This window comes from Ochotona curzoniae, unplaced genomic scaffold (genome assembly GCF_017591425.1).
Source record: "Ochotona curzoniae isolate NIBS_2020 unplaced genomic scaffold, NIBS_Ocur_1.0 scaffold_4701, whole genome shotgun sequence".
NCBI lineage: Eukaryota > Metazoa > Chordata > Mammalia > Lagomorpha > Ochotonidae > Ochotona > Ochotona curzoniae.
This window is the reverse complement of record NW_024467122.1, coordinates 80091621-80118374: the sequence shown is the minus strand read 5'-3', so window position 1 is coordinate 80118374 and position 26754 is coordinate 80091621. Positions and strand designations below refer to the sequence as shown.

At 54.7% G+C, this 26754-nt stretch overlaps 1 protein-coding gene across 1 annotated transcript in view; it reads left to right on the top strand.

The window, feature by feature from the left end:
• SCAPER (S-phase cyclin A associated protein in the ER) overlaps positions 1-26153 on the top strand; it is a 312499-nt gene extending 286346 nt beyond the window's left edge. Inside the window, exons 29-32 of the mRNA XM_040969720.1 lie at positions 1553-1702; positions 19932-20123; positions 22558-22609; positions 25756-26153. Of these exons, the coding sequence (XP_040825654.1) occupies positions 1553-1702; positions 19932-20123; positions 22558-22609; positions 25756-25859 (498 nt within the window). The 3' untranslated portion in view covers positions 25860-26153. The remainder of the gene's footprint in view (positions 1-1552; positions 1703-19931; positions 20124-22557; positions 22610-25755) is intronic.
• Positions 26154-26754: the final 601 nt, after the last annotated feature.

Below are 26754 nucleotides of genomic sequence, written 5' to 3'. Positions count from 1 at the left end.
GAAAGCGTGACTGTTGTTGGCTCACGTAGGTCACCCTGATGGCCTGCTGGCATGCAGTGGGCACTCAGGAGCCGTGAGCCCCTCAGCCCTGGAAGGTACCCATCTTCCCCACTGTGACTTGCCTGTGCGGAATCAAAAAGCTTGGCACCGAGTGGCCCAACCCAGGGCTGCTGCGTCTGTGTGGAAACCCCGGGTGGGTTCTATGCAAGACTGGCCAGGCCACAGGCACACAAAGTTAGCCGTTAGAATGTTCTTGCAGATTCCGTTTCATTGTAGACTAAGAGAGCTATCAGCACATTTTCCTGCCCTGGCAGCGAGGAGTGGGCCCTTGCTGTGGATTCATGCCGGCCTCCGCGGCCTGGAGAGCAGGGCCCTTGTTTTTCGCATGCACTCTGACAGCCCCCACAATGGAAGGTGGGTTCCAGAAACAAATCAGTGCGGCCACTTGGCAACTAACGACTGGCCACAAAGGAAATACAGTTTCCTAGAGAAATTGGTTTAATTTTTTATATTCAAACTTCCATGGCCCCTGACCTGCTCTTATCAGTGAAGGTTAACTGGAGGGCGCTGGGTCGCAATACAATGGATGCCACTAATTAAATAAGGGCTGGGCTGGGAAGGAGGACACTGGTTGATTTAAAGGGGCTGAGCACCCCCGAGTCTGTTAAGGACTTGAATACACTGGGTTTTGTTGTTGTTGTTGTTGTTGTCCCAGGGTCACAGAGGGGAGACAAGGCATTCTGAAAGTGCCGTCCCAGTTTTGCTTTAGGAACGCTTGGTGTGCAAGCCCTGTCGCACTGTCCCTCCCACCCCCCTGGTCCCTGGGGTGATGTGACCTCAGTGGAGCCCCCAAGCTGCTTCGGATCTGACGCGGCTCAAGCCCACCAAGGCCTGGGGACGAGGCTGCCTCTCCCCACCGGCCCGCGGGCGGAGGGCGCATCCTGCGGGCTTTCCTCTCCCCTTTGCCCTCCTGTCGCTCCGTCTGCTTGACATGTTTATTAAATAGAAGCTCCAGGCTGTGCAGACGGGCCCAGGCCCTCCTCCCGAGTCACCCATAGCTGACAGCCCCCCGCCTGTCTGGAGAAAGGATCCCAGAGCCCCACGGCCGGCTGCGGGGCTCTGTGGTTTGGGGGGTAGGGGCTCGTCTTGCTGTGTCCATACTTTAGGGGGTCTGCCCTACAAGGCTGTGTGTTTGAGTGCTAACCTGTCACTGCTGTTCTCCATGGTCAGTTTGACCATCACTAGTTAGACCTCTATGTGTACATCTGTGTAGCAAAGGACTAGTTCAGTGTTTTCCATTCAGAAAGGGACTGGCTAAAAGAGCTGAATGTCAGGGTTACAGGTGAATTCTGACGCTTCATTTTTGACAGTGAGAATACTTGCATGATTCCAAACAAGAGGTCAAAAAGTAAAACAAATGAACCCCTGAGCATAGCCCTGTGAAATGCCAGGGCCTGCCCAGTGGTGGGCAGGAAGCACCTGGGGCCAGGCCTGGCACGGGGGTCTGGGCCTCACCAGGCCACACGGTCCTGACACTCTCATCTCTTGTCAGTCTGTCGTAGGGGCAGAGGGCCTGTCCCTTGCATTCCGGCACATGGCCAGCTCCCTGCTGGGTCACTGCAGCCAGGTCTCCTGCGAGAGCCTCCTCCACGAGGTCATCGTCTGCGTGGGCTACTTCACTGTCAACCACCCAGATAACCAGGTAAGAGGCCCAGAGAGCATGCGGGGCGGCAGTGAGAAAAGGCAGGCTGGCCGGCTGGAAGCCATCTGTCCGGTGAGGAGCGTTACCAGGCTCCAGGGAGGTGCCTCTGGCATCTTCTTTCCAGAGAGATGGCTCAGCCCTGGATGCGCAGGGACGGGTGGGGGTAGGGGTCTGCCGCTCCAGGCTGTAAAGGTATCTCCCCATCCTCCGGGGTGCTGCCACCCCAGCTCCCAGGGCTGTGGTTTTGATCACACAGCGGTTTCCCACCCGCCTTGCTCTGGGGAGTCTATTCTGAGGCTCGCTCTGCTCATGGGGTCAGCCAGAAGGGCCCCCACAGGCAGGTGCTCACACCGTTCCTCCTCAGGTCGGCCAGCTAGCAGGTTGGCTCTGTGTGTACTTGTTTTGTTTATTTAGTATGTATTTATTGAGAGGCAGAGAAATGGAGACTAAGCGGAGCTGTCCCAACTGCAGTTTCACACCCCATGCTCACATGGGCCAGGGTTGGGTTAGGCTGAAGCCAGGAGCTGGGAGTTCAGTTTAGGTCTCTCTCCTCGGTGGCAGAGACCTGATCGCTCATACCATCTTCACACAAAGACCCTCAGCCTCTGTGTGCCCAGGAGCCAGGAGCCAGCAGCCGGCACCTAGCCCAGGGGCTGCAAGGGGACACGGGCTAGACATCTGCCCCTGGCTTGGCTTGTGACTGCTCTGATCATTGGGTGTTTGGGGAAGACTGCGTTTGTAATCCATGTTCCTGCTGCATTAAGAATTCAGAAATTCCTCTATCAATTTTGTAAAAAATAATTATTTTTTAAAAGTCTCATTCTTTTTGATTTTTGAAAACCCAACTTAGAGCATAGCTGGCATGTCAGGTTGTAACTCCTGACAACCTCATTTGCCCGCTACTCAGCAGCCTTCATTGTACAGACTGTTGCTAAGAAAAAGGGGCCTCTGAAAGACCCTTAACCTTCACTCCACAACTCATCCTGTTCTTGGGAAACTATCAAGAACCACCCATGGTTCTTAGGCCCAGGCAGCCCAGCACCGTGAAAGGGGTCAGAAGGCCCACCCTCTGAGCCCAGACAGCACCACAGGGAGGAACCAGAGGAAGGGGACTGGCTAAGGCCTCCCCCGCTGGCCCCGAGTGGGCACAAGCAGCCCAGGCATCTGCCACAGTCCCTCAGGGACAGCTGAGGGGCACTTGGGCCACCTGGGGGAAATCATAGTTCTTCCCTCCACCATGTGCAGTGAACATTCTGGTACCTTCCCTCCCAGGTCCTTTTCCACAACCACCATGGTACGGCTGAGGCCACACTCTGATACGCTCGTGGCCAGCTCCACCCCTTGCCACTATGTCAGAATCCCAGTGTGGGTGTCATGCAGGTGGCACCATGACTCCTTGCGTGGACATTACTGTTTCCTAATCCCACTGCTTACGAAACGTCATCACATCCTGCTGTCCTGGCAGGTGCTGAGGAGCTGCCATGTACGGCCAGGCTTTGCTGGGCACATCCCAACAGGGATGCATGGACAGTTTTTGCTGAACCCAGCCATGTTGTAATAAACATGCTGGCCCAGAACTGTGCGGATTCTATACAGGCTGCTGGTGCTAGGCTAGACTGTTCCCTCCAATAGAGGCAGCACACACCAAGGCATCACTGGGCACCCCAATGTGGGCAAGGACCTGGGCATTTCAGACAGGACCTCCTGGGAGAGAGACTGCTGAGCCAGGGGAAGAGAAGAGAGCAGGTGGAGTGACAGAGCACAATGAGGAGCAGGGCCCAGGGTCTTGTCTCATCTTAGCTGGGGCAGAGGAGGGTGCAGTGAAGTTAGAAGCTGTTGCTGACTCTGAAGAATCTAGAAAACTTTGTGTGTCCACACCTTACTTCCCAGCAGGACTGATTGTGATACTCCACATCCATTTCTGATTTAGGGGAAGGCCAGAGAGGTTGTTTCAGTCCTGGGCAATTACTGTAATGCAATGATCTATGAGAAGAAAAAAAAAAATGTGTTTAGAAAGCACAGAAATAAGCAAAGAAGAGATAGACAAAAACCAGGAAGGGAGGGCATTGTGGTGCAGTGGGTGGCTAAGCCAGCATTGCGGTTCCCTGCATCTCATGTGTAAAGCGCCAGTTTGAGTCCCTGCTGCTCCATTTCTGATCCAGCCTCCTGCTAGTGCAACTAGGAGGCAGCAGGTGATGGCCCAAATGCTTGGGCCCCTGCCGTCCACATGGGAGAACAGGAGGGAGGGAGCTCCTGACACAGAGTGAGTTAGCAAATGGAAGATCTCTCTAAGTCTCTGTCTCTATGCCTTTCAAATAAGGAAGTAAATCCTTAAAAAAAAAAAAAGAAACAGGCAGGGCCGAGGTGAGAGACACCACACCTTGTAATCATGTTTCTAAGCACAGTGCCTCCATCTGTGGGCTCCTCTGTGCTGTTCTTCCTGCCTGCTGAGGTGCAAGGACAGGAAATAAGCTTGCCCCCTCCCCCCTCCCAGTCAACTAAAACTTGAGGCTCTCAGCAGCAGAGTAAGCCCCTGAGTAACAATGAGCTGCAGGGAGGCTGAGACAGGGATCCAGGCCCTGCCAGGCCCAGCTCAGCCTGTGTTCCTCTGTGTCCCATGGGGAGGCCAGGACGGGAATTCAGGCCCTGCCAGGCCCAGCTCAGCCTGCGTTCCTCTGTGTCCCATGCTGTGTAAGCAAGGCAGGTACAGCCCACTGCCCTAGCCACCAGCCATTGCTCAAGTGTACTCTGGGTACCGTGGGAGACACCCGCTGTCAGCACCCTGAGAAGCAGCCCGGCTGCCCTCACCCTGCTCCCCGGAAGCTTCTGGGCCACGTGTGTGAGCTAATTCCAGCCATGTTTTACAAACACAAATGGACTACCAGGGGTAAAGCACCAAGGACCTGGGTTCCTGCCCAGCTGTGCTACTTGCTCAGGGATGGCGGGAGTGGCCCTTTCTCCCTGCGTGGCTATGTTGGGCCCTTCTGTCCCCATGGGGATATTCTGTTGAGATGGATAGCAAAGACCACACAACCCAGAGCCAAGGCCTAGGGTGGCTGAATGGTAGGGCTGAGGCTATACCTGTTGTGTGTTCTTTACTCTGTGAGCGCCATGAGCCTAGAACCACACCCAGACCAGCACCCCAGGCCCTATGTGGTTTCTCAGAACCTGCTCACACTGCTCCAGGTTCTGTTGGCATTACGTGGCCATGGCCGTGTATGGCTAACAACTTCACAGAAGGTATTGAGGCCGATGCCCTGGGCAAAGGGCCCCTCAGGCCTTCCCTAGGAAGCTGTCTCTGCCAGCTCCAGCAGTGCGAAACGCCAGGATCTGACCGTCACAGCTAGGCAGGGTGGTGATGCCCGCTGGCAGCCTGGTAGACATGGGATATTTTCTGTCTTCATTTAGAAGCTATTCAGTTGCATTATCTTTCTGCTTACACCCCAAAACCCAGCTGGGTGCACTGGGGAGCCCTTGGCCCTCACAGCCTTAGCCTCCTAGCCGTGGCCATGGCACTTCCAACACAGACAGGCTCTGGTGAAGCCCAGCCTCATCATCCCACCTCCCCCTGCCCTTAGGGAGTCTGCCACTTTCTCTAAATCACAGGGAGGAATTATGGTGCCCAATTCACTTAATGTTGGCATGTCATCAGTCAGGAGTCTGGTGAGCGGGCAGGGTCCGTCTGTCCATGGGGAGGCAGGTGATCTGAAATCTCACTTCAGCCTGAGCCTGAGCCTGCTGCCTTAATAGCCACTCCACAGCCAGGACTGGCACATGGTCTGCTGACAGGAGGCCCAAGCCCCTTGATACCAAGGGTGACTTTAGAAGATAATAGAAGTCCCGCCCTCTCCTTGCCATAGCCAGTCATCTGCATCTCCAGGACCACAGCTCTCATTAAAGTGTTATTGTTTTAATCAAAAACCTCCCTGTTTTATGGCATTCTCCATTCTCCTTCCCATTTAATTATTATAATGAACGTAATTAGTATATGCTGTCAGCCCTCCACTTTATTTACATTTTGTATTGGGTAATTAAATGAGGGCTGATAATTAAATTAACTCAGATGACAGATGACTGTGCCTGCCTGCCGGGTGGACAGCTGTACTGGGGGGTAAGCGCCTCTGAGTGCGTCTCCGTCCGTGACTGACTGCCAGGCCGGCGTGTCCTGTGAGAGGGTAACGTATGGGTCCTTCCAAGCACCCCAAGGATCTCTGTCACTAGTTGGGTCAGAGCAGGTGCGCTGAGCAGGGAAGCATGCCTGAGCTGCGGGCTCCGCCATTCTCAGACAATAACCCAAATCCTCGGCTGTGCTCACCTGCGGCATCCCCCACCCCGGCCAGTCTGTAGGCCAGGCCTGCACAGATGTGCTTGGGAGAATCAGTTTCTCTTATCCCTGTCCCAGCTTCTGGAGGTGGCCTGTTCCCTGCTCAGGCAGCCTCTCTTGTCTTTCCCCAAGGCAGCCGAGGGTCCTGGGTGGGCACGCCCCCAGGGCTTGGAGAGTGGGAGTGCACGGGCTTGTCTGTGCTCCAGGGCCGGCAGCCCGTGCTTTAGCTGTCACCCAGGCGTTGAGCTTCCTGTATTTGCTTTCTTTGTGTGGCAGCTACGGTTCCTTTCAGACGGTTGAAAGGTATCTTGTGTGAGGAAGAGCCCAGGAATTTCAACAATATAACCATTTTGGAACTAACTTCCTCTCAATGTTACAACACCAAGGAAAAATGTAGTGGAGGGGGAGGGAGAAGGAGTTGCCAAAAGTAGAACAAAAAACAGTTGCCAAATTAAAGATGATTTCTGATTTAAACATACTAAGACTTTTTTTTCAGATTTATTTATTTTTATTGCAAAGTCAGATATACAGAGAGGAGGAGAGACAGAGAGGAAGATCTTCTGTCCTATAATTCACTCCCCAAGTGACTGCAACAGCTGGAGCTGAGCCAATCTGAAGCCAGGAGCCCGGACCCTCCCCCAGGTCTCCCATGTGGGTGCAGGGTTCCAAGACTTTGAGCCACCCTTGACTGCTTTCCCAGGCTGCAGGCAGGGAGCTGGATGGCATGCAGGGCTGCTGAGATTAAAACTGGCGTCCATATGGGATCCCTGCGCATTCAAGTCGAGAACTTTAGCCACTATGCTATCGTGCTGGACCCCATAGTAAAACTTTTAAAAACTTACTGATTTGCTTATTTGAGAGACGTAGAGATCTCTCATCACTGGTTCACTCCCCACAGCAGCTGGGGTTGGACCAGGCCAAAGCCAGGCACCAGGGACTCCATCCAAGTTTCCCACATGAATGGCAGGAACCCCAAATTCTTGAGTTGTCACTGCCACTTCCCAGGGTCTACATTGGCAGAGCACAGAGTCCAGGAATCAAGTTCAGGTCCTCCAGTGTGGCTAAGCAGCACCATAAACCCACCCACATTCTAGGACTTCCAGTGAGTGGGGCTGGCACCGTGGCTCAACAAACTAATCCTCCATATGGGCACCAGTTCATGTCCTAGCTGCTCCACTCCCATCCAGCCCTCTGCTTGTGGCCTGGGAAAGCAGCATAAGATGGCCCAAAGCTTTGGCATCCTGTACCCACGTAAGAGCCCAGAAGAAACTCCTGGCTCCTGGTGTTGGATTGGCTCAGCTCCAGCCGTTGAGGCCATTTGGGGAGTGAACCAGCGAATGGAACATCTTCTCTCCCTATCCTTCCTTCTCTCTGTAAATCTGCCTTTCCAATAAAAAAAAATCGTATTAAAAAAAAAAAAACTTGTAGTAAACAACCCAACCGGAGTGAAAAAGCACAGATTGACCACAGAGCACTTCTGGTTACTTATAGTACACAGTACCAACTTCCCAGAATCCTGATGCAAGATCTTGTGCTTCTCGCATTGTTTTGGCGAATATTTCTATAGAAGGGTGCTTTGAAAGTGTCCATGCACACCTTGGGTCCTTTTCCTGACCTGACAAGGCAACTGCATTACCAGGGGATCTACCTGTCCTGGAACACCCCTGTCTGGGCGATTGCTCCCCAAGTTGTAACCCCACCCCGCAAGCCTGACAGGTCCTCTGCTGGGTCTGGGACTGCACTCCTTACAGGGATCCGAGTGGACCCACCTGCAGCTGCCTGTAGCTGAGGCTTTGAACTGGCTCTCTAGTGACACTGGGCATCGGATGTCACTGCAGGTCAGAATGCAGACTCTGTTGTCTGCTAGCCTCAAGGCCTCTGGGGTCCTCTTGCTGATCCCTGAGACCTTGACCACGTCACTAGACCCTGCACCTCAGCTGACTTCGCTGTGGTGGCCATGACCCCACTACTTCCTAGGTTATGCGCAGTAAACAGGACAGCCCAGGTCCAGCTCTAGCTCCTGACTCCGCTTGCCTCCCACGATGCCCTCTGGGAGGCGCCCTACCGCCCTCCTGAGCAGGAGATGCAGCCCAGCCCCAGCTGCTGCGAGCACTTGGCAGGGGGCGGTGTACACACTCACATCAATCAAATGAAACACTGAGAAACTTAAAAATGGGAATCTGATTGACAATACTACGTGAGGTCATTCTGCAGCATAAACGAAGTCTCATGCACGCCGCAATACTCCGTGGCCCAGAGCAGGCATAACGCACACATGAACACGCCAATGACATTATGTTTAACTACCAAGAAACTGGGAACAACCCCATGTCCGCTGCCTACAGGTTCCTCCAGGTACCCAAAAGATGCAAGGCACTTGGGGTGCTCCAGTGAGTGAGGAAGGATCAGTCTAGCTATGGCCAGCCACCAGCTCCTGCCCGCAGGTCCCAGCGGCTGCTGCCGGGCGGCCCTGACAGGTGACAGCCACGTGCGAGTCTGGAAGGCAGCGAGGAGGAGGTGCCTGTCAGCACCTTGCCACAGGAGTCCTCCTGCGCGTGGGCAGCAGCTGCACCAGAAACCCCGCCCGGAGATGGCCGAGAGGCGCACAGGGCTGCGCTGGGGCAGGAGCCGGATAGCAGCACGCATGAATCAATGTGAGCGCTTAATGGGCCTTAATTGGAACCTTCTCCAACTGTACTTAGAGCAGAGAGATGAAAGCAGGAGAAATCTGAGAGACCATTTATTTCACTCGAGAAAGCAGTAAAGCGAAACTACAAAAAGATTTGACTACTATTATACTTTTATGATTAAATAAAATTGTCATAGACGAGCACTGGCGAGCCCATAAACGCTGCATGGAATGCATCCCTGGTCTCTGGCAGTTGTTCAGTCACAGCCAGAAAACTGCTCGGCCCGTGCTCTGCACCCAGGTCCATTAGTCCGAGAGCCCTGCGCTGCCGATGCTGGTCCTCCGGCAAGCCACTGGGACAGTTGTGTGGGGAGGCCTGTCCACTCAGCCACTGTCTGCATACACACACACTCCACACATGCATGGATACATATATAAACACATACATCTACACTCACGTATGTATGCATGCATACACATGTGCATATGCAGGCACACGGTAGGGATGATGTCTCCAGTACCCCACATGTGTGTGAGATTGGTCAGGGTTCTTGTCCTAAAGAAGCTGGGTAAGAACATCAGGATAAACACTGAGAATCATCAGCTGACATTTTTTAAAGACACTCGTTTGTCTAAAAGGCAAGGTTACAGAGAGGGAGAGCCACAAGAGAGACAGATCTTCCATCAGCTGGTTCACTTCCTAAATGGCCGCAACAGCCAGGGCTGGGCCAGGCTGAAGTCAGGTCTCCCATGTAGATAGCACGGGTCCAAGCCCTTGGGCCATCCTCCATGACCTTCCTGGGTACATTAGCAGGTTGCTGGAGCCATAGTAGATCAGATGGGATTAGAACCTGTCTCACACAGGTTGCTGGCATCACAGGCAGTGGCTTAACACCACCCCTGACTTGGCATATTTTATGGCATGACTTTTTCTCATTCCTTCTTAAGCAAAAACACACCCTGTGTGCTTTCTCTCTTCCCTCTGTGTAACCATGCCGTCTACAGGTGCGGGCAGCAGAGAGGCGCACATGCATGCTGCCTATAGCCCAGGATCACGTTACAGCTGATCTCCCAGGGCCGCATGCCCAGCTCCCCTCACTTCCAGAGAGGGGAGAAGGCCCCACTGTAGGGTGGAAGACAGGGAACTCCAAGAATATGGCAGCTCCTCAAACTGATGATGAGAATGGAGGTGAGGGTGGCTCTCCTGGCCAGCCCTCTTTCAGTGGAGCCCCGTCCTAAATGTGAATTTAAAAAAAGGTAGCACTTTTGGGTGGGGTCCCTGACAACCTATAGAACCTGTGACTTGCAGGGCTCAGCTGTCTGAGGCAGCACAGCAGCTAACGGGAGGGAGCAGGTGCTGTTAGCGGAGCAGGAGGCCTGGGCCTCATCGTGTCTGGTGTCCATTGGTTCTTTTAGTTACCAGCTTGTACCACATACTCACCCTGGGCCAAACTGTGTACTGGAAACACAGCTGTGAATCCCACCCAGACCTTGGCCAAAGAATCCCGCTCTGCACAGCACTGTCGCTCTGAGACTCTGCGGTGTTACTGAATGCCCGCAGCCTGCCAGGCCATCTGATTCCCCTGCAGCATACAGCCCACTGTCCCTAGCATCCTGCAGGGTGTGAGTGTAGGGCAGTGAGGAACATCTCCCACAGGAGGCTAAGCAGGTCAGCCTCTGCACCCAAGTCCATGGCACTGCATGGCACAGTTGGGTGTGCCAGGTTCCCACACTGGGACCGCAGAGCTGGCAGGTGCCCCAGTACGGAAGTGGTATTCTGCCCTGCAGGAGGGGAGAGGAGCTGCCCCATGCCGGCCAGTTCCCTGAGAAAGCAGGCACAAGGGCCCCACGTAATCTCCTGTATGGAGACAGCAGGACCACCACTGCCCACTCCCCAGGCTCCTCTGAAAGCCAAGCCCCCAGACATTGGCCGTGGCATCTCCTGATGACCCTGGCTGCCTCCTCCCTCCCTCCTGTCTTTCCGCCTTGACACTATACTGGTGCCAGACAGCCGCGAGCCCAGGGACCACCAGGAAGACGGCTATCGCGTCGGGGGGCCTCCCTCCCACGGGTCCGCCAAGATCTCTGCATTTAATCTCAGCCTAGAAATCTTAGGGGGAAAGCAAGTTTGGAAAGGAAGGAATTTGTTTCCATGCAAGCCAGAGGACTTCTCTGTACTGATTTTGATTTGATTATTTATGTGAACAGACACTGAATTTTTCTACTGAGATATTAAAATGAAGCCCATGGGGCGGGGTAGGGGCAGGCATGTGCTTGGCACAACAGTGTCACTACAGCCTGGAGCACCCACATCCCACATCAGGTTTGAGTCCCAGCTCCACTCCTGGCAGGCTCCAGCTCCCTGCCCATAGTGCCCCCTACGAGGCAGTGGTGCTGGGCCACATTTTTGGGTGCCTGCCACCCACTTGGGAGACGGACTGAACTCCCAGCTCAGAGCCTCAGCCTGGCCCAGCCCCAGCTATCAGGGGCCTTTGGGGAGGGAAACAGCAGATGTGAGTGCTCTGTGTGTGTATCTACCTTGCAATAAAACAAACTAATCATCTAATAGAAACCACTCTTCTTCCTGGGCTCCAGCAACAAGGTGTGTGTGGCCGTGCTGTTTCCCCTACGTGCCAGGCGGGGCTCGTGGTATTACTCCTGCCCCAAGACTTCGCGGGTGACTAGTAAGGGCCACGTGGCAAAAGCACTCGGCCCGACCACTGGCTGCCAGGTTTGCCCAAGGAATGCGACGACGACAACTGCCCCTGGTCTGCTGGAAAAATAGCCTTTGTTGGAGCGGCCTGCAGACTGCTCCTCGGCTGTCTGGGCTAATGAATTTAGATGTCTAGACACCTAGTTTCATTCCCTCTGTTGAGGATATCTGTTCTCTGACAAGAAAGGGGGAAAAGCAAAACAAGGCTTCTTAGGCATAAAGAACCTGCCTGCCCAGGGAGCATTAACTGTGTTCTCATCTGTCGGGTTCTGATCACCACGCATCTGCTGCTCTAACTGACAGAACTGGTTTGATCCCAGGGTCCCGACCCCACTGCCCCGCACACTCAAGACACCTCCATCTGTCTCCACAGACTCAGGGATGGCCCTGCCAGGGACTAAGAGGAGCCCAGAGTTCTGGGGTGACAGGAACCCCCCCTGCATGCTGGGTCAGATTTGGGAACCCAAGCTCAGCACTTGTTGGTTTAGTGCCCAGAGATGTGATGCTTGTTGTGTGCCAGGCACTGTGCCAGACTGTACATACTGGGAGTGCGGCAGGGTCTCAGAGCTCACGGCCATGAAATACGGACACGGGAGACCCACAGTGGCCCGTGCCTGCCTGCCTGCCTGCCTACCTGGAGCAGGGCCCAGCTTATGGCATACGTAAAGCTGGGGTCCCAGCAATGAAAGTATTTAAGAACTTGATAGAGGACAGTTCTGGGAAAGAAAACAGAAACATGACTAAGATGCAGAGCTTGGCAGAGCCCCTGGGGTAGTCCTCTCAGGAGGGAACCTTCCTGACTCACCTGGTCCACAGAGCAGCAGGGAAGGGAGGCTGACTTTCTCCACAGCATCCTACACGCCGGTGTGCTGAGGATGCTCTGCAGGTCATCCTGCACGAGGACACTGCTGTTGTGTCTGTCTTATAGGTGTCACTTTGGAGCAAGAAGCTGCCACAGAGCCTTTTCACTTATTCCTATTATTTAGTGCCATAGCTCTGGTCTGGTTTGGGAATGACCTGTACCTGTAAAAACCCATCCCACGGATGACAACTATTTGGTCTTGTATCTATTTAATGTGAACCATCTCAAGTTACATTTCCCTGCCTCCGTCAACAAAGTAGACTGTATATAGTAGATACACTTTAAGAGTTATTTATTTATTTGAAAATCAGAGCTGGCAGAAAAGGAGAAAGGGAGCCCTTCCATCCACTGATTCATTCCCCAAATGGCTACATCACCTGGGCTAGGCCACATAAAAGGCATAAACAGGGAGCTGGATGAGAAGTGGAGCAGCAGGGAGATAAACCAGTGCCCATGCAGGATGCTGGCTTCACAGGCAGTGGCTCTTCCTGCTGTGCCACAACATCATATTTTTTTAATTTATTTTATTATTATTATTTTTTTATTGGAAAGGCGGATATACAGAGAGGAGACACAGAGAGGAAGATCTTCCGTCCGATGATTCACTCCCTAAGTGAGTGCTACGGCCGATGCTATGCCAATCCGAAGCCAGGAGACTCTTCCGGGTCTCCCACGCGGGTGCAGGATCCCAAAGCTTTGGGCCGTCCTTGACTGCTCTTCCAGGCCACAGGCAGGGAGCTGGAAGGGAAGCAGGGCTGCCGGGATAGAACCGGCACCCATATGGGATCCCGGGCGTGCAAGGCGAGGACCCCAACCACTTGCGCCACTGCGCCGGGCCCATCATATTCTTTTTGATGCCTCAAGAAACGTGTTGCTGGTGCTGACACACCGTGGCACAACTTGATAAGCTACTGCCTGCAACACTGGCATCTCAGAGCACCAATTTGAGTTCAGGCTGCACCGCTTCCCATCCAGCTCCCTGCTGATGGGCCTGGGAAAGCAATAGAAGATAGCCCAAGTGTTTGGGCCCCAGTACCCCTGTGGGAGACCCAGATAGAGCTCTGGGCTCCCAGCTTTGGCCTAGCTCAACTCCAGCTGTTACTGAGATGTTTGGAGAGTGAACCTGTGGGTAGATCTCTCTTTTTCTCTCACTCTCTCATTCTTAACTCTTACTCTCCTCTTCAAATGAATAAACAGGAAGGCAGAGAGGGAGGGAGGACATGAAACCCCACTGCAGAGTCGGGCCCAGATGCATTCTCACTCTTGTGGGAGCAAACTGTGAAAGTGCATAGTACAAAATAAAAATCATTGCTTAGAGGGTCATGTAGCCTGGCAGTTAGGGTGCTGGCCAGGACACGCAGGTCCAGCGTTGGAGTGTCTGAGTTCAGTGCCCAGCCCTGACTCTTGGCTCTGGCTTCTTGTTGACATAGAACCACCCACCTCCCCAGGAGTCCTGGCCCTTTGGGCCATCGGGGGCATCATCCAGGCCCTCTCAGAAAGGGAGTTAGAATTTGTGAGCCGCCTCAACATAACCCAGCAGACAGGGAGGACATCTCCTCTCCACCACACACTTCAGCCACTTCCCAGGTTCTCTCTCTGCCTGGAATGATGCTCCGTTGCCACCTCTCCACTTGCTCCTGTGAATCCATGCTGCTTCCTGGAGTCCACACCTCTCCCCACACACACACACACACCTCCTGCAGCCTCCTAACTGCTACTTGCAGCCTGCTCTGGGCTGGAAGCTGCCTTCCCCTGGACCCGCTTCCGAAGGGAGGACAGGCAGAACTTCCTGTGAGCAATCGCTGTGGGCGTTGTGGGTTGAGGGGCCTCCTAGGAAGGCAGCATTGTATCCAGCTCATCCCATGCCCTGTTCCTCATGTCCTGCTTTGTGCTGGGCCCGCAGATGCTAGCAGGCGTCTGATGCAACATGGACCAGCCTCTCCCAGACCGCTCGCTTCCCTCCTGGTTCTGGACTGCCTTCCAGGTGGCCCGGTGGGAGGCCAGCAGTCGTCAGAGTGAGGAGAATCAGGCCGTCTTTGATTTCTGTGCCACATGGACAGTCTCGGGCCTTCCCAGCCACTGTCCTGGCTGTCCCCTGAGGCCTGAGTTTTTTTAAGACCACTCAGCTCCCTGCCTCCATTTCTCTTCCCTGCTGTTCCACACCGGCCTTGCAAGCCAAACTCCACAAGTCACACTGAGAGCTAGCATCCTGATACATTGTACCCCACAGCACGTGCTCCCACAGCATAGGACCAGTGTGCAGGCAGTGTGCCACCTGTCAAGCCGCTCTGGAAGGTGGTGGCCGCACCCGCCATGAGTCTAGTGCTCACCATGGAGGCAGCATCCCAGTCCTGCATGTCTAATCCATCTCCAGTCCTTTTGGTCTTTGCACTCTGTGGCCTTTGCGCAGGCCAGCACACAGCCAGTACTGGCTCTGCCATGAGGGTTTCAGGAGAATGAGTGTTGTGAAGAAAGACACTTTGTGTGTTTAGTCCGCGTGTGTCGGTTACCTGCATGTGTTTGGAATGGCAGCATGTCATCCCCAGCCACGCCTGAGCTAACTGGCAGGCAGCCAGTCTCCGGGGCGAGCCCAGGCCTGGCGTCGGGAGCCACAAGGCCCTGGAAGGGACTGCCTCCCAAAGCAGGTGAGGGGCTCTGAGGGCCGGCGGCTGTGCCGACCAGGAAACCTGGGGCGAGCACCTGGAACCAGCATGCGTGTGCGTGTTCCACGTGTCTGGCTGCCTGCCTATGCTGCTTGGAGACAGGTACTGTGGGTTAAGGGCTCTACTGCCTTCTGAGTCTGTATAGCTCCTGACAGGCCTTCCCCACAGTGTCATGGCCGAGAAGTGGCAGCATGCTAAAGCCAGTGGGCTCCTTCCTACCCTAGGAGACGCCAGTGTCGCCCACACCCAGGACACAGATAGATCTTTTCCAGACGCTCCTTAGAGCCAGGCCAGGCATGTGTGAGCTGCTGCCCAGGAGCTGAGGGTCACAGTCCCTACTTCCCCCCTTGGGCGGCACACAGCTTGTCTCCCAACCATACAGACCTAGGAAGCACGATGAGGACCCCTGGGGATCCCACATCCCACCAGATGCTCCTGAGGAAAGACTGGTGACCTCCCCACACAAGGAGGGCACTTGTGGACCCCCAACTGCTGGTTTCCCTCCCGCCAGCCACTCTGCCGATCTCTCTGTGCCTGGCCCTCCAACCGGCCAGGAAACATGTAGCAGTAGGAATCACAGCTCTAACCTGTGGAATGCAAACCCAGCACTTAGGGCCGCAGTAGAGCCCCCAGGGGAATTGCTGGGGCTGAGGGGTGCTTCAGGGCCGCTCTTCCCAGGTGCACAGCAGCAGCCGTGGCACTTTCTGATGGATAGGTAGGACACAGCACCCTCCGGACACACGTGCCGCCAGTGAGCCATGCCTGCATTTCTGGGACTGCTGCACTGTGGGAGATTCTCCTCAGAGCTGTCAGATGCATTTTCTACTCTGCCACCCCAGGATCCCAGCTGGCACGCTCGGCACTGTTTGCACTTTCCCAGTAGGCTGGGCCCCTGGTGGGGTGAATCTCAGCAGTTCACCTCCTGGGGGACCCAGAGCTAGCTTGCTGAGGAGTCCATGCCAGGCCCCTTGCTGCAACAAGCGTCCCCTGTGGAGGGGTGGGGAAGCACCCCCATGGGGAGACTTGGAGCAGCAGGGCTGGGACCAGCAGGCCCTGAAGGCTGTCAACTGCCCTCCTGTCCTAAGAGGCCCTTGAGACTCAAGTTAGCCAAGAGCCCAGAGCAGACCAGGGGGCAGGACCAGGCCCTGGCCCGGGACCACCAGCTCTCCCCGGCAATAGCCATGTACCAGGTTAGCAATGGCTGGGTGATAGAAAGCCAGCCAGGGCTATGCTGTGACTGCCATAGTAGCCCCCGATGTGGCTGCATTGGGAGACAAGGCTTTTGGGACCTGGTGAAGGGATGAACAGGGTCCTCCAGGTGGGGTCCTACCCCAGTGGTGGTGGCGGCCCTCCAAAGGCACACTCAGCCAAGCCTGCAGCAACACAGCTGCTGGAACACAGACACAGGTGGGAAGGGGGTTTGTCAGAGGTGACCTGTGCCTGGGGGCCATCGAAAAGTCCCTCAAAAGCATCCTGGGAGGTGGGGACATGGCTTAGTGCAAGTCCATGGGTCTCAAAACTAGGGGGTGATTCTTGACTTGGCCCAAGGGCTGGGCCACTAGCAAACAGGCTGCAGTGCAGGGGCTACCAGCCGCCAGCCAAGCTGGGCAGCCGTGGGGAGTTCCAGGCTCAGAGCTGGACCGGTTCTTACTCTGTGCTTATTTATCTTAAAGGCGCGCACACACACACAGAGATCTCTGCCACTCACCGGTTCACCCCCAGGTGCCAACAGCAGCCTGAGCCAGGGGCTCTATGTGAATGGTGCCCCAGCCCATTAGCAAGAAGCCAGCTCGGAAGCAGAACAGCCAGGACTCAACCCAAGCAAGTCAGTGTGGGAGGCAGGCATCCTGACAACTGGCTTACCTCACCATACCATGATGCCAGTTCCCCTTTGGTGCTTACTCTCTCCCAACCCCCAGTCAGCCAGCGTGTGTCCCACCTGGCCCACTCAGGCCCACTCATTTGGAAACACACCCCCAGGTATTCCCCCAAACAAGCCTCTTCTGAGTCTCTAGGTATCACTTAATCCACCCAGTTGACACCGTGAAATTAGCCACCACGGAGCACAGCTTGCGACCACCTGCCTGCAGCCAAGCAGGGCACCCTCACCCTGACCCAACTGTGCGGGTGCCCTGATCCCAGCCCAGTGTCCAGCGCTGGCGAACATGTGTCTGTGATGACTGAGCCCTGCCTGTTGCGCACCCCCAGCCTCCTCCCAGGTCCTGGGGCTCTCGTCACATGCCTGCCATCAGTAGCCAGGCTAGCTGCCTAAAAACCAAAGCATGAGCCCCAGTACCTGCCTCTGTGCATGCCGTGTCCCTTAGCCTGGATGCCGCACCTGGCACAGGATCGGAACTGGCCTCCCTTGGAGATGCTACCTCGACTTGTCAGGTGGCAGGGTCAGCAGCAGCCTCATTGTCTGCCCTGGGGCACCTTCTTCTCAGGCCCACTGTGTCCACACACCCAGAGCGAGTGTGGCCAGCACGCAGCGCTGCTGCTCCCAGAACCATCAACAGTCCAGGAGAGGGCAGCATCCCAGGGCCTTCCTGCCCCACCAGTGATACTAAGATGTAGTGACCACTAGGGTGTTTGGGTAGATAATTAACTTTTCCTGGGGACTGTGAGACACCCTGTGGACTCCATGTGGCCTGTGCTCTCCATGTCTTCCCTCCAAAGAAGGATCTGGAAGGCCCTGAAGACACCCTCTGCATCCTCATTCAAGATGCGTTTTCCATGTAACCCATCCCAAACTCAAACTGCAAGCAGTCTGCTTTTCAGTGGCAGGACTGTTCTCCATCCTGGTGATGCTGCTGTGTTCTCTGAGAAATCTGAGCTCTTCACTCACACTGGGTGTGTATGTGTGTGCCCAGTCACGGGGGTCACTGGAGACCCAAGGCAGGAGGCACACCCTAGAGCCGAGTTCATTCACATCGGTCTCACTCTCTGGAGGTTGCTGCAAATCCCCACGGTTTCGTTGGCGCTCTTCTCTGCATCTGAAAGTGAGTGCCCTAGCCAGTAAGCCATTTCTCATTATCATGGTCACACCTGCTCCCTGCTTGCTGTCCCTAGCTGATAGCAGTGGCCACCACAGGCATCTGCTGCCAGGCTGCCTCCTGCCACTGCTGCAGTGCTCTCTGCAGGTGGGCTCTGTGTCACCCAGAGGGACCCCAAGAGGCGGGGCTGACAGCCCCTGGGTACTGCACAAGTCACACTGTGTCATGCTGGGCTGGAGAGGCCTGGAGTGATGGGCTGAGTACAGTCAAGCAGAGCCCTCCCATCAGCCTCTGGAGCTTAGGAACCAAAGTCTAGTTGTGCCCGTGGTGCCCAGGGGCCTCCCCTCTATGCCACAGCCCACCTACATTGGCCAGATTGGTTCCCCTCCTGGAGCCCTGGACATGGGCTGAAATGTGGTCTGAAGGATAGTACCTGCTGGAGGTCCTGCTCCCAGCCCCCTGCCAACCCTGGCTTAACCCTAACTGGGGAAACTTAAGAGCTCCTTATGCGCAGGGTGACCCTCCTATCTCAAGCAGGCCATCCTCTTCCACCGCCCATGACCTTGAGCTCCGGACACATGGGCAGCAGGTGCCAGCCCTGTCCCCCACAGGGCTGAACTCAGGCTGCCACATCCTACACTGACATCTCTGAGTTAACGCCGTGCCTGTGCCAGCCAGCCACGCCACGCAGTCTAATCTCTTTCCAACTAGTGAATCTTCCAATAATAGCATTTTAACAATGCTGTTCCAAAGAAAAACTCGTTCTTAATTTTTGTTCATGGGGCAGTGGGGGAGGACGTGCAGTAATGGCCTCATTACGAATTCTGAAGTGGTGACCACTTGGCCGTGTTACAGAGTTTGTAGCTAATAACTAAAGGTCTGGCAGATGCTCACGGGGAACGACTTGCCCACAGCCCCGCGTGCAGCCATCACCCGGTGTGAGTCTTTAAAATTCCTTCTGGATTTGGCAGTATTAGCAGGTCCCTCTTAGCATCCTCCGGAGGGTTTTGATGTCATTTTAGCTATTGAGTGAAAATATGCGAACTATTACTTTGTTGACTCTGCGCTTAAACCAAACTGCATTATCATCTGAGAGTTGTATTCTCCAAGTATTGTTAAAAAGGACTTTGAAAACTTGTAAATCCCTGTAATTTATGTCTCTCCTGCCTCCGCGGGTTTCCTTCTGTCCTTCTGGTTTCAATTTGAACGCAGCCCCGTCTGGGTGTGTACCTGTAAAACCCTAGTTTTTTCCAGGCACGATTTACAGCCCTGACCCTGGGTCTCAACAGTGTGCCCGACCTTCTGGGAGCTGCCCCGGCCCGGACGGCAGCGACGACGACGCGGGCCCAGGTCACCCAACCCTTTCATATTAGAGCCGAACTAGCAGAGTTACTGGAAACAGATCCAATTTTGACATTTCTTAGTTTATCATGAAGGCCCGAGGGGCTTCCCTTGCAAAAAGGCCATTAATTGCATTGCGCCATTTCTTCAAATGTACACAGTTGTAAACCTAGCCCGCTGCAAGACAGCGTCTCGTTTATCTAAACAGTTCTCCTTTTAGGTTCAAGGGCACAGATGGAAGCCAAGATAAGGAGGATGCTTTAGAGGACGGCTGGCTCTCCCCCACCACCACCACCACCACCACAAGACTGCCCGACTCCCCCTCTCAACTCCCTTCTCTCTCTCTGCACTGAGTACATCCGGAGGGCCAGCAAGGGGGGATGGCAGCGGGCAGGGCCAGTGCAGTGTCGCCTTGCAGGCAAGCTCCTCACAGGCAGGTTTTTGGGGTTATGGTTGTGGGGTCGGGGCAGCATGGGGAGTGTACACCCTCCTTCACAGATTGCTGTGCTGTTTAAATGACCGGCAGGACCCCTGGGATCTTTGTTCCTGATTTCTATCATTTCCTGCTCTTTCCCAGTTCCTCTAACGCCAGCTCTGCCAGCAGCGCCGGGAGCTTCCGGCATGTTCTCTGCGGTTCTCACCGGGCACCATGCCACCAGGCCAGGCTGCTGAGCGCAGTCCCCAAGTTTTGTCCTCCCTTACAGGTCATCGTGCAGTCAGGCCGCCACCCCACAGTGCTGCAGAAGCTGTGCCAGCTGCCCTTCCAGTACTTCAGCGACCCACGGCTGGTCCGGGTGCTATTCCCCTCACTGATCGCTGCCTGCTACAACAACTGTCAGAACAAGAGCATCCTGGAGCGGGAGATGAGCTGTGTGCTGCTGGCCACCTTCATCCAGGTACCTCCCGCACGGGGACTGTGCAGCTCACGTGGTGACAAAGGCAGAGGGGAGCCCACCGCCTCCACCCTGCAACACACACCCCACTTGCACAAAATGTCATCTGTCCCGGCCGTTAAGGTACTTGGTAGGGAGGCCCACACTCCACAGCATAAGGCCCAGATTCGATTCCCAGCTCTGAGTCCTGACTCCAGCTTCCTGCTAAAACAGACTGTGGGAGGCAGTCAGTGGTCCTACCACCCACCCACCCACCCAGGGGACCTGGACGGAGCGTCCAGCTGCCAGCTTCCGCCTATTGCAGGCATTTAGGGAGTGAGCCAGAAGTAGCATTTGGGAGCTTTTCTCTGTCTGGCCCTCCTCCCTGCAGAGTTACTTGAAAGCAATAAAGAAATTAACATTGCACCGATTTCTGACCTTAAAAATGCATCCCTGAAGGGCCAGGATGGCTAGCACGGAGGGCTGTGTGATTTCTCCGGGGAGATTTTGAGGATTCACTAAGTGACCGCACTCTGGGAACGGCCGCCCCCAGGCTGCCTGCCTCCTTGGAGCCCAGCTGCAGGCGCTAGACAACAACCAGCCAAGCATAACCTGCTAAAACCTAGGAATATACGCTCCTACCTATAGGTGTACATAAAATAAAAACTCATTGTCTCACTTGAAAAGAAAAAAGGAAACTAAAACATTGTAGCCTATTGTTTTCCTGACTTAGCTCCTGTGAAGTTGGGAGTCAGAATCTTTGCTGGAGCGGGGTAACGTTAGCTCATCTACGATAGTGGCCAACGGCAGCAAACCCAAGCTGGCCGGCTGTTCCTTAGCCTGGGCTCACAACTAACCATGTAGCGTTTGTATGTTTGGTCATCATCGTAGATCTGTATTTGAAGGTCTCCCCTTCTCTTTCCAAAGTTCCATCATCAAACCGGTGCTCTCACTCCGAATGGCTCCTTACAGGGAGCAGACAGTGCCTGGCCTCCACATGATAGTGAAACAGAAAGCAGGGTGGGACAGCCCGCATCATGTCTTGGCGTGCTGGCAAGTCCCACAAGAAGGGTTCCTGGCAGAGGGGGAGCCAGGAAAATGCCCCAAGGACCTCCTTCACCTGGGACCAGCCTCCCACAGGGGATCCTAATACACAGAGCCAGGTCAGCGAGGTCTGCCTTACCTCCACCTTCCGCAGTCAGATATTCAACCCCACAAGCAAGGATTTTTAGAAGCTGCCCTGGGGGGGAAGCTAAAACTTTTATGTATCCAAGGGCACTTCCAACAACTTACAGAAAGTAGGCAGAAAGGAACTAAAGGTCAATTTCTTTTGGTGCAAAACTATTTGGAAAGGCCATCCAAAAGTCTGCGGACACTGTATCTCATGAATAAAACTGTATGACTCTCTTTTGGAAGAACTTTTGGAAGTAGCCATCACATCAGCCCAGGGGCCTCAGTGGCTTTAGGGAGCTTCAGGATTAAACCCAGCGGAAAATACAGAGACATTTTAGACTGTGAGCTTCCTGAGGTCACATGCCACAACTTCAATTCATCAGGCGACGTTGGTGTCAACACCCAGCAGCAAGCTGGCAAGGATGACAATGGGAGAATCTGCTCAGATCTCTGGCTGGGTGTCAGAAAGATGAGTAAGGTGGCAAGTCCAAGCCCAGAGGGGGCAAGTCGGCAGAGGGAGGGAGCAGCTTCCCAGGCCCCGAGCCTGGGCCTCAGCCAGGGCATGCCCGCACATCCCGCTGACGTCTGTCCGGCTGAGCCCGTGTCTGCAGGCGCTTAGCTAACTTAGGAAAGCACAAATGGTATCAGAATTGCATGTTTCCGGTCTTCCTCTGGTACTTAGCACAAAGCACCTCTAAATCCGCCTCTCTACCACACACACACCACTCCCGGCCTGCCAGTCTGTGTCTCCCGCCTGGCTTCATTAGGCAGCACAGCATAAGGGCAGGGAGAGCTGAATCTAGGGCTTCGGTTCAGAAAATGGTTGTGCACAGTACCCACGTGTCAGGTTGTCCAAGTCACCACCACATGATGTTCAGGTAGGAACTGATGGTGTCTTACACCTGATGCCACATGTTGCACTCTCCCCAGTCAAAATGACCAGACTTAGAGACTCAGACACAGAATATGGAATGGCTTTTGGTTCTAAAATGTTAAAACTATGTGTTCTAGCAGAGTTAGTTGGTTGCCTCTGTGCATTTATCAGATGCAAATAAGAGATTGTAGTTTGCCAAGTAGGCAGCAAGCCTGGGCCCTGGTGATGTGTAGCAAGATTGAGGGCATTCACAGTGTACTTAGTAAAACCCTCCAAGAATGCCACTGCGGGACATGGGTGTCTCCCTCCCGAGCTCCAGATCCCCCGTGCCACCATGGTTGTGGGCATCAGCAGCAATGTTCCCTGCTGGCAGCTCTGGTCTGAAAACACCTCCTGTCTCTCCTCCCACAGGAGTTTGCCCAGGCTCCCGGTCGGTGGGACAGCCAGGCTCAGCCGCCCAGAGGTAGGTGTCTGTGGGAAGTGAAAGTCCTTGCCCCTACAGCTGGCAGAGAAACCAGCCAAGGGCATCATCTGGCACACCCCAGGGAAAGCCACTTCTGTGTGGACCGTGTGCAGGCACGTGTGTGACTGTGGATCACGTGTGCACTCCCTGTGTGCGTGGACCATGTGCAGGCACGTGTGTGACTGTGGATCACGTGTGCACTCCCTGTGTGTGTGGATCGTGTGCAGGCACGTGTGTGACTGTGGATCATGTGTGCACTCCCTGTGTGTGTGGATCGTGTGCAGGCACATGTGTGATTGTGTGGATCATGTGTGCACTCCCTGTGTGCGTGGACCGTGTGCAGGCACGTGTGTGACTGTGGATCATGTGTGCACTCCCTGTGTGCGTGGACCATGTGCAGGCACGTGTGTGATTGTGTGGATCATGTGTGCACTCCCTGTGTGTGTGGACCGTGTGCAGGCACATGTGTGACTGTGGATCATGTGTGCACTCCCTGTGTGTGTGGATCGTGTGCAGGCACGTGTGTGACTGTGGATCATGTGTGCACTCCCTGTGTGTGTGGATCGTGTGCAGGCACGTGTGTGACTGTGGATCATGTGTGCACTCCCTGTGTGTGTGGATCGTGTGCAGGCAGATGTGTGACTGTGGATCACGTGTGCACTCCCTGTGTGTGTGGATTGTGTGCAGGCACATGTGTGACTGTGGATCACGTGTGCACTCCCTGTGTGTGTGGATCGTGTGCAGGCACATGTGTGACTGTGGATCATGTGTGCACTCCCTGTGTGCGTGGACCGTGTGCAGGCACGTGTGTGACTGTGGATCATGTGTGCACTCCCTGTGTGTGTGGACCGTGTGCAGGCACGTGTGTGACTGTGGATCACGTGTGCACTCCCTGTGTGCGTGGACCGTGTGCAGGCACGTGTGTGATTGTGTGGATCATGTGTGCACTCCCTGTGTGCGTGGACCGTGTGCAGGCACGTGTGTGACTGTGGATCATGTGTGCACTCCCTGTGTGTGTGGATCGTGTGCAGGCACATGTGTGATTGTGTGGATCATGTGTGCACTCCCTGTGTGCGTGGACCGTGTGCAGGCACGTGTGTGACTGTGGATCATGTGTGCACTCCCTGTGTGCGTGGACCGTGTGCAGGCACGTGTGTGATTGTGTGGATCACGTGTGCACTCCCTGTGTGTGTGGATCGTGTGCACGTGTGTGATTGTGTGGATCATGTGTGCACTCCCTGTGTGTGTGGATCGTGTGCAGGCACGTGTGTGACTGTGGATCATATGTGCACTCCCTGTGTGCGTGGACCGTGTGCAGGCACGTGTGTGATTGTGTGGATCACGTGTGCATTCCCTGTGTGTGTGGATCATGTGCAGGCACGTGTGTGACTGTGGATCATGTGTGCACTCCCTGCGTTCGTGGACCGTGTGCAGGCACGTGTGTGACTGTGGATCACGTGTGCACTCCCTGTGTGTGTGGATCGTGTGCAGGCACGTGTGTGACTGTGGATCATGTGTGCACTCCCTGTGTGCGTGGACCGTGTGCAGGCACGTGTGTGACTGTGGATCATGTGTGCACTCCCTGCGTTCGTGGACCGTGTGCAGGCACAGGTGCGTCTGTGTGGATCGTGTGCAGCCATGTGCAAGCGTGGGAAGTGCTGGTAACTAATGACTCCTGTTATACTGGACAAGTGTTGATCCAGATTTCCTCCTGCAATTCAAGCACTTGAACTTTTTAAAAATTACTATTATTTTAAAAAATTGTTTTGTTTAACGTAAAAAGAAAGGCATCAAGCTAATAGTTTGGGAACCAAAACATTTACACTTGTTTTTCCCTCCCATTGTGTGACTGCTGAGGCAGTTCCCATAGTCAGACTTGGAGAATTTAGCCTGTGGTGGCAGCCTCCCTGGGGAGCACAGGCCTGGTGCTCCCCTCAGCCTGCTGGCCTCCAAGGGTGGGGGGACTAGGGACTGCCTCAGGAGAAAACAAGTCACTCACAGCAGGCAGGTGTTGACATGTGCCAAGGAGAAAATGTAGCTGAAGCTGTCCCAGGACCACGACACAACGGCACTCAGCAAAGTTCTGAGTGCAGCTTTTCAGAAGTTCCAGTGGGCTACCTGGTCCTTCTACCCAAGCCAGAGTTGGGGCTCACATGCAAGGACTTGGGGGACATCAGCATAGTACTGCTTGTTCCTGCACGGCAACCTTTGTTGCCCCTGTGCCGATTTTTCATCAGTCATGTCGCAGGGTTTTTTTGCCCAGTAGAAGTGAGTTCTCCAGGCTTGCTTGCTCTTCCTGGGCCGCCCAAGATGAGTCACACTGCCCTTGCACACGCTCAGGAGGGCGAGGGCCCAGGGGCCGCCTGGGTGGGGCTCACACCCAGGAAGTCTCCCTCCCAGCAGGACCATCTCCACGCTGGCGCTGGCCCAGGCCATAGGAGGCCAAGTCTCCGTCTGCCAGCACCCATTTGGTACAGCCCCTGGTAGGCTTACTTTTTTTAAGGGGGGAAAAAAAAGGAATAGTGCCAGCTCACGGAGTTGCCAACTGGCACAGCAGCCATGGCCCTCCCTTTGCTTGTATCGGATCCCTGTAAACTTGCTGCTGGCAGCTGGAGCTCTTGACCAAGGTAAGCCTCTGGAGGGACGGAGGCTGCCCTGTGGGCCTGGCCTGCTGCAGCAGCCTGCCTCTGCTTCGGGCAGACGCTGACCCCCCACATGCACACACTGGAAGAATTCAAAAGTCAAGACTGGACTTCACAGCCTCCACCAGGCCACTTCAGAAGACAAGCATGGGCGTCCACATGCAAGCTGGCCCTTTCCCACCCCGTGGACACGTGGCATCTGGGACCAGCCTGATGTCCAACCCGCCACGCTGGCGGTTTCCTGAGATTCCACAGCCCCAGCTTCCTCCTAGCATTGCACACAGGAGCAGGGGGCTGGTTCACGTTTGAATATATTAGAAGCTCAAAACTGCACCGTGGTTAAAATGTTTATTGTGGATTTGATGCTGCAGACACATCCAAGCTTCACCCATGGAAAATGTGCCGTGCCTTACTTAAAGCGCACATCGCTATTTCACACTCAGATTAACAGTAACTCGAATTTCTTCCAAAGAATGTAACTCTTCCTCTCTGCCTCCTTCCCAGGAAGATCCCTCGGACCCCATGACTACCTTGAGCTCGCTAACAGATTTCCCCAGCAGGCCTGGGAAGAAGCGCGACAGTTTTTCTTGAAAAAAGAGAAAAAATAAATGTTTTCGCTGGTTTGTGTATCCGGAACGGTGTTATTTTTAAACTGAACAAACCGGCCGCCATCCCGCCCCTTCCCCGGATGCCACGGACAGTACTGCTGATGGCGCGACCACAGACACTGGATGTGCCACCCTCCATTGCCCAGGCTGAGTTTACTCCACGGATGAACAGTACTCCAGTTTGGAGAACGCCCATCGGTGATGATGCACGCTTTGCATCTGTACCACTGGTGCAATTAGAATATACAATTAGCACGTAGCTTCTGTTGTAATAAAATAATTTATTATTGTTTGCAGTGCTGAGTTGCTCACCTTGCTTAGGCAGCTGCAGGTGGGGGTGGGTAAGGATGGTCATTCCCACTTCCCAGGAAACAGCTGATGGATTTGCCCACCGGCTCACTCCCGCTCGGCCCTGGGGAAGGCTGTTCTGAGTGGGAAGCCACGCCAGGTGACAGCCCGCCCAACCGCAACTGCAGAATCAGGGCAAAAAAAAAAAAAAAAAAACCTCGGGAAAGATCAGCCCCAGGACGCCCACCTCTGCTGCGGAAACCCTCCCAGGGCACTCTGGCGGCCTCGGGCAGGGCGGCAGGTGAGGGGGAGAAATGCGCCGAGAGCCGCGGACACTGGAAAACCAAAAGTGTTTTTAAAGCAGATTTCTCCTACTTACCCAAGGTTCAGGACTTTAAGCCTCCCCCCACCCCCAGCTGCTTGCTGTTCTTTGCAAATCCAGAGAAAAGAGGTCCGATTTCAAAAAAACAAAACTCCGAAAAGGAAGGACCCACGCTAGGTCCTCCCCAAATTCTAGGTGCCGCCGGTTTGACCCACCGAGCCGCACACCGCCTCCTGACAGCCCAGGCTCCCGCTTTACGACCGCACGGCTCACGCAGAACGGAGG